General features: G+C 40.1%; 1 protein-coding gene across 2 annotated transcripts in view; it reads right to left on the bottom strand.

Moving 5' to 3' along the window:
• The window catches only part of ESYT2 (extended synaptotagmin 2), a 235104-nt gene that overhangs the window by 92354 nt on the left and 125829 nt on the right, over positions 1-16921 (bottom strand). For both annotated transcript variants that reach the window (XM_033931591.1, XM_033931592.1), the window contains exon 8: positions 1922-2042. In XM_033931591.1, the coding sequence (XP_033787482.1) occupies positions 1922-2042 (121 nt within the window). The remainder of the gene's footprint in view (positions 1-1921; positions 2043-16921) is intronic.

Raw genomic sequence — 16921 nt, 5'->3', positions numbered from 1 at the left:
GTGGTGAATGGCCTTGACCTTGTCCTCATGGCGACTACTATTTTTTCTCTTCCCGTTTCGGTGGGTTACCCGTAGCTAGCTGCGGGTAACAGCCACCATGTCATTCTCTATTATGATAGCTAAAGGTGTTAGATCCGCTGGGAAACATTGTTAAATTTGAGCTAGTGCTGTTCCAGTAGGACATCTGATATTTTTTTTCTATTTTGTGATCTGTGAGCCAAGCACTATATGAGTTTACATTCCAATTGAAGAGGAGGATTTTGGCCATTGTAGATGATCTTTTGCTCCTATTATTTGAGCATTTTGCTATTACATTGGTTTGACAAGATCAATGATTGAATGGTTCCAAGTTATTACCTCAGATTGTTCACACATAGGGGCTAGCAACTCTGAGGTCTTTATCAAATTATATTTTGTCAACAGTATTGTATAAATTGATAGCTGTTAGCTTGTTTCCCAGTGTACTGGACTTGGCAGGAGTTTTTTGGATTGGGTAATTGAATTTAAGATTCTGTGTTGATGTTTTGGGGTTTAGAAAATTGCTAAACACACATTTCTTTGTTCAGGCGTTTTACTGAACTGAGGTTTATTCTCTCCTCAGAGAAGGTTTTGTCTGATACTGTGAATTTGATGGAGTAAGGGGAGGCTTGTTTTAATGTTTACTGTTTGATTTATTGTTTTGATTATGTATTTATGTAAACCGCCTAGGTTTTAGGTGGTTAACAGATAAATAAATAAAAAAATAAAAATAGTGTTGCTAAATTTGTTAGTTTCCCTAATTTTTGCTAACATTTCATTATATGTCTGTTCATTCTGGCCAGATGAACAGTAGTAGACTCCCAACACTATTCTTTTTCCCTTCAGAGAATTTCTATCCATAAAGATTCCACATTGCAATCTGTTTTCTGCAGATTATTTAATTTCTGACTCAATAATTTGATCCACTCTATCACTGATATCATTTGTATCCTGTTATTGCAATGCTCTATTACTTATCTTCTTTCTACTAGATCTCCGAGATGCTATATACTCTAACTCTCCCATCTTGCTTTTATGTTTCTAGCATTCAGATGTTTCAAAGTGTGTTGTGTTTTAGTTTTTCATGTATCTACAAACTGTTTAGCAGTTGAAAGGGATAATTTGTTGTCTTTAATCAGTCCGCTCATGCATACCAGTCATCCAGTTATCTACACAGTGGCATAGTGAGGGAGGTTGGCACCCGGCATCACTGTGCTGTGCATTAGAGAATGAAACGCGAACAAATTTTTCCCTTTGCCCTTGGGAACTCATTTTCTTTTCCTGTCCCATTCCTGCAAGCTCTGTCCTCATCTGTACAAGCCTCAAACACTTTTAAAATCATAAGTGTTCGAGGCTTGTGTGGTTAAGGCAGAGCTTACAGGAATGAGGCAGGGACAATAGCCACGGGGACTGGATGGGGAAATTGTGTTCCTGTGGTGACAGGGACAAATTTGTAATTCTCTACTGTGCATCCCCCACTCTTTCCTGCCAGTTGAGCGCCTCCCCCCCCCCCCCCCCCCCGGCACCTGCATACCTCTTGAAATGTTCACTGGCGCAAACAGCATCTTCCATCTGCTGCTTGTGCCAGCCTTGGCTCCCTTCTGACATCACGTCCTGGTCCTGCAACCAGGAAGTTATATCAGAAGGGAGCCGAGGTCTGTAGAATAACAAACATCTTGTGGCCACACGTTCAAGTGACCCCCAGCTCTGTTTTCAACCAACTGCTTTTTTCAGTTCCTGAGAAACTTCTTTTTTTAGAAACTAAATCCATATCATTGTCCCCATTACTACAATATCTTTTGAATAACTATTTTAGCTAAAAAGACTGAAAAAAGGAATCCGATTTTTAAAATGTCATATTGATAAAAAGGGAATTAATTCATTTTTTTCAAGTTGATCTTACCTTTGGTACAGGAAATCTTAATTTTGAAAGTTCTGCATCGCTGACAAGAGACACGGTGACTCGGTTTGGAAGAACCAGGTAATTAGCTATTATATCCAATATTATAGCATTCGATAAACCACTGTAGGGGAAAAAGATTTTGTTAAATATATAACTTTCCCTTAATTATATGTAGTTTTATTACTTTGCTCTTTATTTTTCTGATTGTCTGACAGTTTTGTTCATTAAAAGATTTATAAATGGTCTTCCTGGTTCAAAAGTTGCCCAAAACTATGAACAAAATTTAACAACTTTTACAGAATTTTACAGTGAACAAAAACTCTAAAACCAACATAAAATCAAGTACAAGAATATGTAAGTACAGAAATAACCCAGACTACTACAGATTACAAGGGAAAACTGCAGCCCAATCATGAAAAACAGCTATGTTTTTACCTTTTTGCTGAACTCCATATTATCTTAACTTCCATTTAACCTTTTCCTATCGTAATAAATTTTACGTTACGCTGGTTCCAATCGTAATTATTTTAGCAAAGTTTTGTATTATTCACCGTTATCATTTACGGCTATTGTAAACATAATGTAAATAAGTCATAAGTCTGTAAATTCAAATATTTTGTGTTCCTGGCTCTTTATTAGTATGGGACATATGATGGCAACGACATTTTTAGAATGTCCCGTCATCCGGGACACACAATAGGAAAAGGTTAATGCTCTCTGGCAGATTATTCCATAAAGAAGCAATCACAGAGAAGGTACCACTTATTTTAGCTTCTCACTACTTCCTTTAAAATAAGTGCTAACAGTGCTCCTTGATTTAAGTATAACATTCTAATTGGCATATACCATTTAAGCAGCTAACTGCAGCGCCTTGTGACTTTGAGCAAGTCACTTAACCCTCCACCAGAGGAGGAGTGCCCTAGTGAGCAATTCCCATGTCGCTCCCTGGGAAAGTTACTTAATCCTCCGTTGCCCCAGGTACTGTAGGTAGATTGTGAGCCCACTGGGACAGATAGGGAAAAATACTTAGAGTACCTGAGTAGAAAAAAAAATGCCTTTATGGTATTGCAAAAGGTGTTATATAAGTACCTTAAAAAACATAAACACTACCTCAGGTACAAAACTAAAGATTGTAAACCCATTAGGACTAGAGAAAGTGCCCAAATGCAAAATATAAATGTCTTCTATTATACTACAGAAAGGCAATATATAAATAATCTAATTTTCCTCAATGTGGGCTAAACCCCTCACAGCCTGGAAATCCAGTTTAAGAACCTTAAATTGAACCCAGGTTTTAATTGGTAACTGATGCAAGAATTTTAACAATAGGGATGCTGAAGTCAATGGGCAAGTTTAGAGGCAACAAACCATTTATGCCACTACTTTTAATCTGTGTATCAGCTCCAATGTATAGTATTACAGTAACCCAAATACCTAGATCAAGTATATCTATGCATCTGCCTCAGAGTAGGTATAAACAGTGGAGTTTAAAAATATTTGAATGGAAGTCCTACAAATGGAATTATATGCCTATTTTTCTGGCTCACCAAATAACACACTACCTTGAAAACTGTGCAAGCTGTTTATATACATTCATCATTTATACAAGTAAATGCTGCTTTTTACACATGCAAAAGTTTCGCAAGCTATATTAAAGCTTCTCTTATACACATTCATTGTGGATATCCTGAAAATCTGGTTGGCTAGATGCGTCTCAAGTACTGCGTTAAGAACTAATGCTATAGCAGTATAGATATCTAGCAACCTAGACCCCACTCAATCTCTATCTGTTTTATGTCCTTGTTTTGCTGGACTCCTCTAACCTGCTTTTTTGACTTTCTTCCGCAACAGCAGATTCCACAGCTTAACTAACCACTTGACTACAGAAATCTTTCTTTGTCCTGGTCTTGAGACTGTTTACATGCATTTTTACTGAATATCCCTGGTCTTAGTATTTTATGACAAAGTATGTTATGTATATTTTATATGGAAACCATCTAGGTATAGACGGTATATGCACTTGCTTGGAGTTTGCTCTTTTCCTCTCATGTTCTAGTAAAATTCTATCATGTCCCCTTCTCCAGTCTTCTCTTTTGTAAGCTATAAAGCCCTAATTTTTTCAGCCTGAAAGACGCCCCAGTCCTCTTATCATTCTGACTACCCTTTCTTTGTACCTTCTCAAGCTTCATCACATTTTATGAGACCAGAACTATTACTCTAATTCAGGTCAAACTAGACTTCTAGAAAAAGGTATAATATCATCTACAGATTGTTATGAATAACTTTCCAAATTAGCCTTAACCCTAGCTTTTATGACCACTGTTGCATACTCTGCTGAAGGCATCAACATGTGGTCTAAATTCCAAGGGCTTTCTATTGATAGTAGTTTCTCAGATTGATCCTCAGTGGTTTATACTGGTAATTTGGATTTTTTTTTTTTTTTTACTACTAATACTTTGCATTGACTATATTAAATTCCATTTGTCAATTAGCTGTATTAATTTACAAAGTTTCTAGATCCTTTTGCAGTTTTACACAAATTACAATCGACCTAAGAACATAAGAATTGCCGCTGCTGGGTCAGACCAGTAGTCCATCATGCTCAGCAGTCCGCTCACGCAGCGGCCCTCTGGTCAAAGACCAGCACCCTAACTGAGACTAGCCCTACCAGCGCACGTTCTTGTTCAGCAGGAACTTGGCTAACTTTGTCTTGAATCTCTGGAGGGTGTTTTCCCCTATAACAGACTCCAGAAGAGCGTTCCAGCTTTCTACCACTCTCTGGGTGAAGAAGAACTTCCTTATGTTTGTACGGAATCTATCCCCTTTCAGCTTTAGAGAGTGCCCTCTCGTTCTCCCTACCTTGGAGAGGGTGAACAACCTGTCCTTATCTACTAAGTCTATCCCCTTCAGTACCTTGAATGTTTCGATCATGTCCCCTCTCAATCTCCTCTGTTCGAGGGAGAAGAGGCCCAGTTTCTCTAATCTTTCGCTGTACGGCAGCTCTTCCAACCCCTTAACAATCTTAGTCGCTCTTCGCTGGACCCTTGTGAGTAGTACCGTGTCCTTCTCCATGTGCTGGACGCAGTAGTCCAGGTGAGGGCGCACCAAGGCCCGGTACAGCAGCATGATAACCTTCTCTGATCTGTTCGTGATCCCCTTCTTTATCATTCCTAGCATTCTGTTCGCCCTTTTCGTCGCCGCTGCACATTGTGTGGACAGCTCATTGAATTGTTAATCAGAACTCCCAAGTCCCTTTCCTGGGAGGTCTCTCCAAGTACCTCCCAGGACATCCTGTATTCATGCATGAGATTTTTGTTACCAACATGCATCACTTTACACTTCCTGGCCTCCCTCATTACTCCATCGTTGACTCTAGATCATTTATAAACAGATGGGATAGTATCAGACCTAGATCCTTGGAACAGGCAACTTTGTACCTCCTTTCTAGTTTGAGAAATGGTCACTCATTTCCACTCATCTTCTCTTTCCCTTTAACCAGTTACTGATCCATAAATGTACACAGCTGCCTCCATTCCATCATTTTTCCTGAGAAATCTTTTATAAGATACTATGTCAAATGATCACAAACACATACAACCTGGCAATTAAAAATGAAAACAATGAAAAATGAGCTGGAAGGATATGTTGAGCAACCAGAGCCTTCAACTGAAGTTGAAAACACAGTGTATCAAACTAATGTAATGGCAGGCACAAGCTCTGCCCCCATACTTCGAGTAAACCTCCACCTCTTCTTCCAACTCCCAGCAAAGCAACTCTTTTAGGCCTTTCACCCATGTCCCAAGGTAAATATTCACTGCTGGGTGACAGGCCACCTCTTCTTCCAGTACCAGGGGTGCCTGGTCCAAAGGGTAAACCACCTCCCCTTCTGGCAGCACCTTCTAAAAGACCTGGCCTTTTGGGATTTTCACCAGCTCAGGCTACAAAACGACCCTTGCTTGGTGACAAACTTGGCCTTCTACCAACTCCAGAAATGTTAGAGATTGGTTGGCTCACTCCTTCTGAACCATGTGCTTTACTTCTGGAGAGGCCTACAACTGTTTCTTTACTGCACCAGCGTCCAGCCAAACCAAAAGCTTTGCTCAGCTAAGAAACTATATTCTGATTTGTACTGAATTATGTGAAGCGTTGTTAGTCTTCAACCAGCCCAGCCAAGTGTGAAAATTTTTATTTTCTAGCATATACTGCAGCGGGAAAACCACATTGTATGGATGTTTATGTTCTAATGTACATTCCTGTAGAAGCATTTTAAATCTGGGGAGACGTTTCCATCTTATTGAAAAGAAAATAAACTTTCTTAAAAATTAGTGTTTGTATAGATTCATAGGTCCCATAAGTTAGCATTTAAAGGGACTTACACAGTGACAGAATAAAGTACTTGTTTTACACACACACAAAAAAAATGATAACAATACCTCCAACACAATGGGCTTTTAATCCCCAAATGTATTTTTTTTTTTTTAACTCAAACTGTACTTCAAAACAAACAAAAAAAAGATCCAAGCCTCAAACAAATCAAAAAAGCGCACAACTTTTAAATACACTATTCAATCTGCCTATCAGTGTTAATGTATCTCAAAAAGGTAAGGTCTATACAGGTGATAGTAAAAACCACCATCACATCAAACGGGATGAAATTCACACAGATGAATTACAATCATCTCCATACAAGTGTCACTCCAATGCCATTAACAGTAATGGAACATTTAAAAAGCACTTCAATAGCTCCACTTCAGGATTAGCTCCACTCCAACTGGTTTCACCTTCCACAGGCTTATTCAGGGAGCAAACAAATCAGCTACCATATCTTCTTAGCCAAGAGCAACATAGGTATCTTAAAGCAGTTCCACTCAACTGTCATAATTGAAATCAATGGAGAAGAGCTATTGAAGCACATTAATTAAATGAAAACTAAAAAGTTTAAAACAGGTTCAGATCAATGAATTTGTGTCTTTCTTCAATCCAGTGGTATATCAACAAAGGTAAGGGGGCCCATGGCCCCGCATGGTGTCTGAAAGTCAAAAAGCATGGGCCTTTATGATGCGAGGTGTTGGGGGAAGGAGGACATAAATGGAAACACTGGCTCTTGGTAAATAGAAACACATAAGAGCTGCTTACTGGGACAGATCAAAGGTCCATTAAGGGCATCATTAAGAAGGGAATTACAACCAGGACGAAGGAAGTCATCATGCCACTGTATCGTGCAATGGTACGCCCGCATCTGGAGTACTGCGTCCAATATTGGTCGCCGTACCTCAAGAAAGACATGGCGATACTTGAGAGGGTCCAGAGAAGAGCTACGAAAATGATAATTGGTATGGAGGACTGTTCATACACTGACAGGCTGGACAAGCTGGGGCTCTTCTCCCTGGAAAAGAGGAGGCTTAGGGGTGACATGATAGAAACTTTCAAGATCATGAAGGGCATGGAGAAGATAGACAAGGATAGATTCTTCAAACTACGAGGGACCACAAACACAAGAGGGCACTCGGAGAAACTGGAAGGGGACAAGTTTAGAACCAATGCCAGGAGGTTCTTCTTCACGCAGAGGGTTGTGGACACATGGAACGCGCTCCCGGAGGAAGTGGTCGGGCAGAGTACGCTATGGGGATTCAAAGAAGGATTGGATGGATTCCTGAAGGAAAGGAGGATTGAGGGATACAGAAAGGGGTAGATATCAGCATGAAAAGAGTATATATAAAAACAAGGGGGCTATAGGGCTAAATCATGATAACCTGACGGGTCATGGACCTGATGGGCCGCCACGGGTGCGGACTGCTGGGCGCGATGGACCTTTGGTCTGACCCAGCGGAGGCAAATTCTTATGTTCTTATGTCCATCAAGCCCAGTATCCTGTTTCAAATAGTGGCCAATCAAAGTTACAAGTACCTGGCAATTTAGTAAAAGAGTAAAACAGATTTTATGCTGCTTATTCTAGAAATAAGAAATGAATTTTCCCAAGTCCGTCTTAACAATAGATTATGGACTTTTCATTCAGGAAATTATCCAAACCTTTTTTAAACCTTGATAAGCTAACTGCTTTCACCACATTCCCCGGCAACAAATTCCAGATTTTAATTACACATTGCGTAATGAAATATTTTCTCAGATTTGTTTTAAATTTGCTACATAGTAGCTTCACTGCATTCCACCTAGTCCTAATATTTTTGGAAAGAGTAAATAAGTGATTCATGTCTACCTGTTCTACTCTATTTAGTATTTTAAAGACCTTTATTATATCTCCCCCTCAACCATCTCATCTCCAAGCTGAAAAGCCCTAGCTGCTTTAGCTTTTCCTCATAGTGATGTCATTCCATCCCCTTTATCAATTTCATTTCCTTTCTGTGCTATATCTTTTTTCAGCTACGGTGACCACAACTGCAAACAGTATTCACCATTGAGCAATACAAAGGCATTCCCACACACATCACTTTGCACTTACTTACATTTGCCATTTTGATGCCCGGTCTTCCAGTTTCGTAAGGTCCTCTTGCAATTTAACAACTTTTAATAATTTTGTGCTATCAACGCTGTTATAATCATCTATAATAATAAAACGCTAAGCGCACATGCGCACTCGCGCCGCGTGTTCCCTGAGTCCTGATCTGTCGGGATGTGGCGGCACGAGTGCGCATGCGCTAGATGGCGCAGTGAGGGGCTGGCAAAGGAGAGCAGGCACGGGATTCGGCCAGCCCCAGCCAGGCAAGACCCCCCTTCCCCGCCGCACCTGCAGGACGCGGCAGCTGTCGGTGGAGGGCAAGGGGGGAGGAGGGAAGAAACACTGAAGGGAGAAAGAGGGAGGAATGCTGGACCTGCAAGAGGGAAGAGGAGGTTTCAAGTTTCAAGTTTATTAGGATTTTATATACTGCCTATCAAGGTTATCTAAGCGGTTTTTACAATCAGGTACTCAAGCATTTTCCATCTCTGTCCCGGTGGGCTCACAAACTATCTAACGTACCTGGGGCTATGGAGGATTAAGTGACTTGCCCAGGGTCACAAGGAGCAGCGTGGGGTTTGAACCCACAACCCCAGGGTGTTGAGGCTGTAGATCCAACCACTGCGCCACACACTGCGCAGAAGGGAAAAAGCTGGACTTAGAGGGGGGAGGAGGCGAAGAGACACAGAAGGGAGAAACATTGGACCTCCAGAAGAAAAGAGGAGAAACAAAGAGGAGAACTCCTGGAGCAGCAGCAACGACGACAATGTAGGGGGGGAAGGGAGGGGAGAGAAGGAGAAATGCTGGAACTGGGGGGAGGGAGGAAAAAAAGAGAGGAAATGCTGGCCCCATGGAGTGGGAGGGGGTAGAGGTGACCAGGCTTGGCCACCGTTAGATCGGGCTGCTAGGCTGGATGGTCTGACCCAGTCAGGCTGTTCTTTGACTGTTGGCGCTTCTGGGCCGATGACTGTGAAGCCTGGAGATGGAGGGAAGCGCCTTTGCAGTGGAAAGAGGGCGCCAGGAAGGCAAGTGCGGCCGTTAGCTCCCGCCAGAGTTGGACCTTAATGGCCCCGCCTGACTTCTGAAGCGTGCTTTAACGGTATTCTTTGACGCGCACGCTCAGGACCCCCCTCCCCTCTGGCCACAGCCCTGTTGGTGCGCCCAAAATTGGGCGGGAAACATGTCAAAACCACCGCCCGGGGCTGCTCGAGCCATGGCCGGGAAGGCGAAGGCGCGGATGAGCGTGGCGCGCGAGTTAAGAGTGACGTCCTGTTCCTAACAGCAAGTTCCCGCCAACACAGCACTTCTTAAAGAAAGACAGACAGGGGGAAGGGAGAGCGACAGAAAGAAAGACAGACAGGGGGGCCAGGGAAAGAGACAGAAAGAAAGGGGGCAGGGAGAGGACAGAAAGAAAGAAAGAAATGCCTAAGTCTACATATCTATTCTAGCACCCGTAAATGTAATGGGCTAAAAAACTAGTATTCTATAACTGCACTGTCTATAGACTGAATGGCATAGTACACTTTCCAAGATTTCACAGTCTGTAACCTCATCATTAGCTCATATGGATTAGTATTCTGCTTTCCATATAATTTATTTGTTGTATTAGCTCTGAGGCTGAGCTTCCATATGGCCACCAGATGGAAGCACTGAATCCAAGATCCAAATCAAGCCTTAGAAGAGCATGCAATTTATTTCAACTTATTAATTAACTTAAGTACTCCCTTAAAACACTAAACTTAATCACAAGATTACTATGGTACAGGGTAGCTATGTCTTTAATAGAATTTATACTATCATACTGATGAAACAGATGTTAGCTCTTGTTTTCTCTTGTTTCCAGCACTTGGACTGCCTCTGCACTTGTAAGCCAGGCTCAGCAATATGAGACATGGCTCAAGAGTCTGGATGTCCATGAGAAGTGCAATGTCAGACAAGTTATTTGGCAACTGAATGCTGTTACTGCAGTAAGTATAGAGGAGCAGTAGTGAATTTAGGGGTGACATATAGGGATCGAAATGGGTGAGTGATTTGATAAGAATATGGATGGGGATAAGTGAGGAGGAGACAATAGGGGAGGGTAAATGGAGTTATGTTTAGATGTTTTTATATTTTTATGTACTTTGTATTAACCCTTTTAATTGGCAGACGGTGATTTATGGAACTTGATGTTGGAACGAGAGCAACAGTGCCAATGTAACAGGCATTTGGAGATGCAGATCTCCCATAAGAGCCATAGAAAAACACGTTGCTTCTGAGCAACAATGCCAAATAAAGGGTTAATGCAGTATGTTCACGTACACTGCTTCATATAGGCTGTTGGCCCAAAATGGCAGATTGCTTAAATTCAATGAAAATTAAATTTTCTTTGAAAACATATGTGCAGAAATGTAATTTGTCCTGTGAAAAATTAGCGCACAGTTGAAACCAGAGCATGGAAATAAATATCAACAAACTAGTGACAATTCCTAAGAAAACGCAGTAATAGGCGACACTAGACTGGATATTCAAAAGGACATACAGTAAAACCTTGGTTTGCGAGCATAATTCGTTCCAGAAGAATGCTTGTATTCCAATGCACTTGTATATCAAAGTGAATTTCCCCATAGGGAATAATGGAAACTCAGATGATTCATTCCGCAACCCAAAAACTTTAATACAAAATACTATACGTACTCGTATTGCAAGACTTTGCTCGTTCAGAACAGTCGCTACACTCTTGCAGTATCAGAGAGAGAACCATCGGCTCAGTTGTGATGATGTGACGCGCATATTGCTTGTCTTGCAAAACACTTGCAAACCAAGTTACTTGCAATCCAAGGTTTTACTGTACTTTGTACCAGCAGCACAGTGTCAACAGCATAAGTATGTCTTTTAAAAATGTCATTTTGAGGACATTTTCTGCAGTTATATGACTAACTTTATGCACAGAACAAACTATCATAGGTTATGCAGATAAAAATTGTGCGTTTACGGGAAAGCATAACTATCACCATCAATTTATACACCATTTACCATAAATGGAGGCAAGGCTAATAATGTTTTATGGAAGGTACTAGCACCTATCTGTTTAGTGGCAAAATTCAGACATTAAGAACATAAGAATTGCTATACTGGGACAGACTGAAGATCCATCAAGCCCAACATCCTGTTTCCAACAGTGGCCAAACCAGGTCCCAAGTACCTAGACTAAACTAAACTAAAACTTAGTTTTATAGACTGAGTCATCAACCAAGAGGAGTTCGACTTGGTTTACAATAATGTAAAACATAATACATTAATTTGACAAGAAAAAGTAGTTAATTTCCAAAATGTTTAGTAAACAAAAGAACCTAAACTTCTTAATGTAAGCGGTAAAGCATCCCAGAATTCGGTTAATTTAAAAGCAAAAGAATAACTAAATCTTTTAAAGATTCTGTTTTTACCACTGCGAGAGAGAAATGTAAGTTTTAATTTTTGAGAACTTCTGACAAGATGAGATCTATGAACATTCCAGTCTAAAGGAACCAAAGTGGCAAAAATGCCATTAAGGATCTTAAATACAATACAAATGTACTTAAATTGAATTCTGAGATACACTGGAAGCCAATGTAATCCCTTGAGCAGAGGGGTTACGTGATCAAATTTACTCTTACCAAAGATAAGTTTAGCTGCTGTATTCTGTATTAATTGAAGTCTCTGCAGACTGACTTTTGAAAGACCCAAATATACTGAATTGCAGTAATCCAGCCTTGACAAAATGATTGATTGAACCAATACAGAGCAGTGTTGTTGGTGAAAAAGTGTTCTCACTCTTCTCAGAGCACGGAGGCTGAAAAAGCACTTTTTAATAAGCGAGTTTAGTTGGTCCTTAAATGTAAGTGAAGAATTGATAACAATACCTAGTATTAACGAGGAAAACTAAATTTTCAAAGATTCTCCCGAGTCTAAGATCACAGCAGAAGGCAGAGAATCTAACTTTGGGCCAAGCCATAAAAGCTTAGTCTTTGCAGCATTTAATTTCATCTGGATCATTGTCGCCCAGGACTGAAGTTTAGTAATACAATGGTTAATATTGGGTATCAAATTATCGAGATGTGGATCAACCTCAAGTAATATGAAGATATCATCAGCATATGTTAGTAAAGTTTCTTGGGTATTCAAATTGTAATGTTTCAATGAACTCATGTAGATGTTAAATAAGATTGGAGACAATGGAGAGCCCTAGGGGACACCACAGAGGGCTCTCCATGATTTTGAATTAGAGCCTTTCATACTGACTGAATAAGAGCGAGCAAATAGGAATTTGTCAAACCAGTCTAGAACAATTTGATCAAGGCTGATTTCTGAAAGCAGGTAATGCAGAATATTGTGCAGAATATTAACTACATCAAAAGCTGCAGAGAGATTGAACTGAAGTAAGATAATGTGCTTCTTATTAGACTGTAGCTGTTGAATCTTAGAAAGAAGTGAAACCAGAAGAGTTTCTGTACTGAAATTCGGGCGGAACCCATGCTGAAAAGGCAAAAGAATAGAAAATTTATTCAGATAACTTGAGAGTTGGGTAACAACAATTGATTCCATAAGTTTAGTTAAGAGAGATATTAGCAATCGGTCTATAGTGGGAGGTAACAGTTGGATTGAGATCTGATTTTTTTCATAAGGAGAGTAAGACTTATACCCATATCATGCGAAAAAATCCTGTTTCCAAAGTATAATTTAATAATATAGTTAGCCAATTGATCGCCAGAGTTGGAATATTGGCAAAAAGATAAGAGGGAAAAGGATCAAGAATACATTTACATCTCATCAATTTTGCACAAAGTTTTGAGATCTTACAGAATTAAATATATGTTTGAGATAATTCAGGAATTCTTCTGTCAATTTTCAATATGACAGAAAATAAGGTGTATGTAACCAAGGTTAAAATGAAATTTTTTCAATACTCAAAAGTATAAATCAGACAGACACTGTCTTGTCTCTACAGCAACAGATCAGTGTCACTTTTAAATTTCTCAGCAGTAGTGTCAGCACTGGAATCTTAAACACTGTTGGCTTTCCAATGTCAATAATAGGAAACCTCTGAAGTTAAAAACAATGGTTCCATAGAGAATTACAAATTTAAAAAAAATACCGTTGAACACTAGAATTATTTAATTAGACTTGCTTCAATGCCAAATTTAACAGAGGACCTTAACAGTACTTTCTGAATTCAAAATTTTCAAAACACCAAATGTAAATGCACTAAAGCTAACACAGGCAACAACAATAGTTAAGCCAGATCACTAATTTCTGTTACAGCAATCTCAAAATTACTGCTACAACAAAATAAACAAAATTTCACCTTAGGAACACCAAGACAGCTTCAATCACACAGCTATCTTGTCTAAAAGCACTCTTCCAACTGTTTTTTTTTTCCAGTTTAGAACACTTACACTGCTAAAATCTGCACGAGGTACACAGAGACCTGTTGCAGAATTCAATCATGCAGTTTCCAAAAACCCAAATCAAAACCAGCAACAAATAAAAATATAGAAATTTACCAGCTCTTACCTTAAAGATTTTCTTTTTTTCCCCGTTTAAAATCAATCTTTAATTTTTTTTTCTTCCTAAAGCAACCTCCTCGAGCTTGAAGCAGGCTCTGCCACGAGCTTAACTGGGACTTCATCACCCAATGCTGCCCAGCACCCCACGTGGAATTCTCTCGGAGGAAGGAAAGGTGAGTAATGGAGTGCCTCAAGGATTGGTGCTGGGGCTGATCCTGTTCGTGACTGACATTGCCGAAGGGTTAGAAGGAAAGGTTTGCCTTTTTGCGGATGATACCATATATAACCACCAACAACTCCCCACCTCCCTCAGCCACCGCATTAGCCAAATTCTTCAAAAATAAAATCGCTACTATCAGATCCACGTTCAATGACACACAGACTCACCTAGAAGAAATCTCAACTTCTCCCACTGAAAAAGAATCGATAGCAGCAGACAGAACCTGGTCCCACTTCTCATCTATACAATGGTCAGACTTCAACAAACTAACTAACAAATACAGCCACGCAGCCTGCGATCTCAATCACTGCCCACCATACCTACTGAAAACCTCCAGTACGATATTCCGCACTCTACTCCTACAATGGATACAAATCCTATTCACCGACGGCCATTTCCCACAAAACCTCAGGGAAATCATCATAACTCCAATTCTAAAAGACCCTAAGGGAGCAACTGACCAACCATCTAACTATAGACCTATAGCCTCAATCCCACTATATGTCAACCTAATGGAAGGCCTAGTAGCTAAAGCCCTAAACAATTACCTAGAACACCACAACATACTCCACCCCACACAATCCAGCTTCAGAACCAATTACAGCACAGAAACCCTACTAGGAATACACATGGACATCGCGAGACAGCACCTCTGCTCTGGGAAAAAAATGACGATCATATAACTAGACCTCTCTGCAGCCTTTGATCTAGTGAACCACAACATCCTTTTACAAACTCTTGATGCAATAGGAATTACAGGAAAAGTTCTAACATAAAGGATTCCTACAATCCAGAACTTATAGAGTCAAAACAAAGAAAAATCGGATCCTTGGTCCAAACCATGTGGAGTACCACAAGGATCTCCCCTATCTCCCACACTTTTCAACCTTTACATTGCCTCCCTAAGTTCCTACCTAGATAAGCTAGGTATTACTTCATACAGCTACGCGGATGATTTTACCATACTCATCCCCTTTGACCAGCCTGAACCATCAATGATAGGCACAATACACAGAACACTTGAGACAGTAGCAACATGGATGAAAGAACACAACTAAAACTTAATCCGGACAAAACAAACTTCATCCTCCTTGAAAACTGCAAAACCCCAACCTTGACAAACATAGAAATTAACTCAATCTCATACCCCATCCATCCCACGCTAAAACTACTTGGAGTGCTGATAGATAGAGGTTGCACCATGCAACCACAAATCAACAAAATTATAAAAACATAATTCGCCACTATGAGAAACCTTAGACAAGTCAGAAAATTCTTCAACAGAAAACAATTCCAACTGGTGGTCCAATCGCTAATCCTAGGCTTAATAGACTACTACAACATTCTATATCTCCCCTGTCCAACAACAAAGATAAAACAACTCCAAAAATACAAAACACAGCCCTAAGACTTATCTACTCTCTAAAAAAGTACGACCACATCAAAGAGGCCTACCACGACTCACACTGGCTCCCAATACAAGCAAGAATACACTTCAAATTCCTTTGCCTACTTTTCAAAGCCATAAACAGAAACAGCCCTTCCTATTGTACAATCGACTAACTCATTCCACCTCATTCAGACACAGGAGAACCCACACAATCTTCGCACACCTGTCAACCAAAAAGGTCAAACGAAAAAAAATATATGACAACCTTCTGGCCACCAGCGCAGCAAAATTAGACCGACAATTCACCAATCTGCTGACTTCAAACACAGACTACAAAACCTTCAAAAAAGAAACAAAAACCATATTCTTCAAAAAACACATAAAACCAATATAACTCTACCAACAAAGTTCCAAACACCACCGACTTTACCAATCTTCTCCTTAGCAAATTATAAAATGTTCCTATATAAGCTTATGTATTAAGATCATAACAATTCTTATGTAATCCGCCTTGAACCGCAAGGTAAAGGCGGAATAGAAGTCACTAATGTAATACCAAGATTTGTAACAGCAGACATCAAGGAAGGAGTGGAAAACATGAAAAAGGATCTGCAAAAGTTAGATAATGTCTAATGTCTGGCAACTAAAATTCAATGCAAAGAAGTGCAGAGTGATGCATCTGGGGATTAGAAATCTGAGGGAGTCTTATGAGCTGGGAGGTTTGAGGCTTATATGCACAGATGGGGAGAGGGACCTTGGGGTGATGGTGTCTGAAGATCTAAAGGCAAAGAAACTGTGTGACAAGGCAATGGCTATTGCCAGAAGGATGCTAGGCTGTGTAGAGAGAGACATAACCAATAGAAGAAAGAAGGTGTTGATGTCCCTGTACAGGAAATGAGAAGACTTGAAGTGGTCCAGAGAAAGGCGATGAAAATAGTAGGGGGTTTGTGCAAAGCACATATGAGAGACTGGAAGCCCTGGATGGGACAGAAGAGATATGATTCAGATGTTCAAATACTTGAAAGGTATTAACATAGAACAAAATCTTTTCCAGAGAAAGGAAAATGGTAAAACCAGAGGACATAATTGGAGGTTGAGGGGGTGGTAGACTTAAGAATAATGTTAGGAAACAATTCTTTACAGAGAGGGAAGTTGATGCCTGGAATTTATTTATTTATTCTATTTTCTATACTATTCTCCCAGGGGAGCTCAGAAATTTAGTCAGGTACTCAAGCATTTTTCACTGTTAGTCCTGGCGGGCTCACAATCTACCTAATGTACCTGGGGCAATGGGGGGATTAAATGACTTGTACAACCAAAAAATCTTCTATACAGGAATGAGAAAGAAAATCAAATCCAACACCTATAACTTTCTCACTGGTATTCAAGAAATAATTTACTTATGCCACAA

This window comes from Geotrypetes seraphini, chromosome 2 (assembly GCF_902459505.1).
Source record: "Geotrypetes seraphini chromosome 2, aGeoSer1.1, whole genome shotgun sequence".
Lineage (NCBI taxonomy): Eukaryota > Metazoa > Chordata > Amphibia > Gymnophiona > Dermophiidae > Geotrypetes > Geotrypetes seraphini.
Note: the sequence above shows the minus strand (reverse complement) of the source record. Positions and strands in the feature narration are given on the sequence as shown.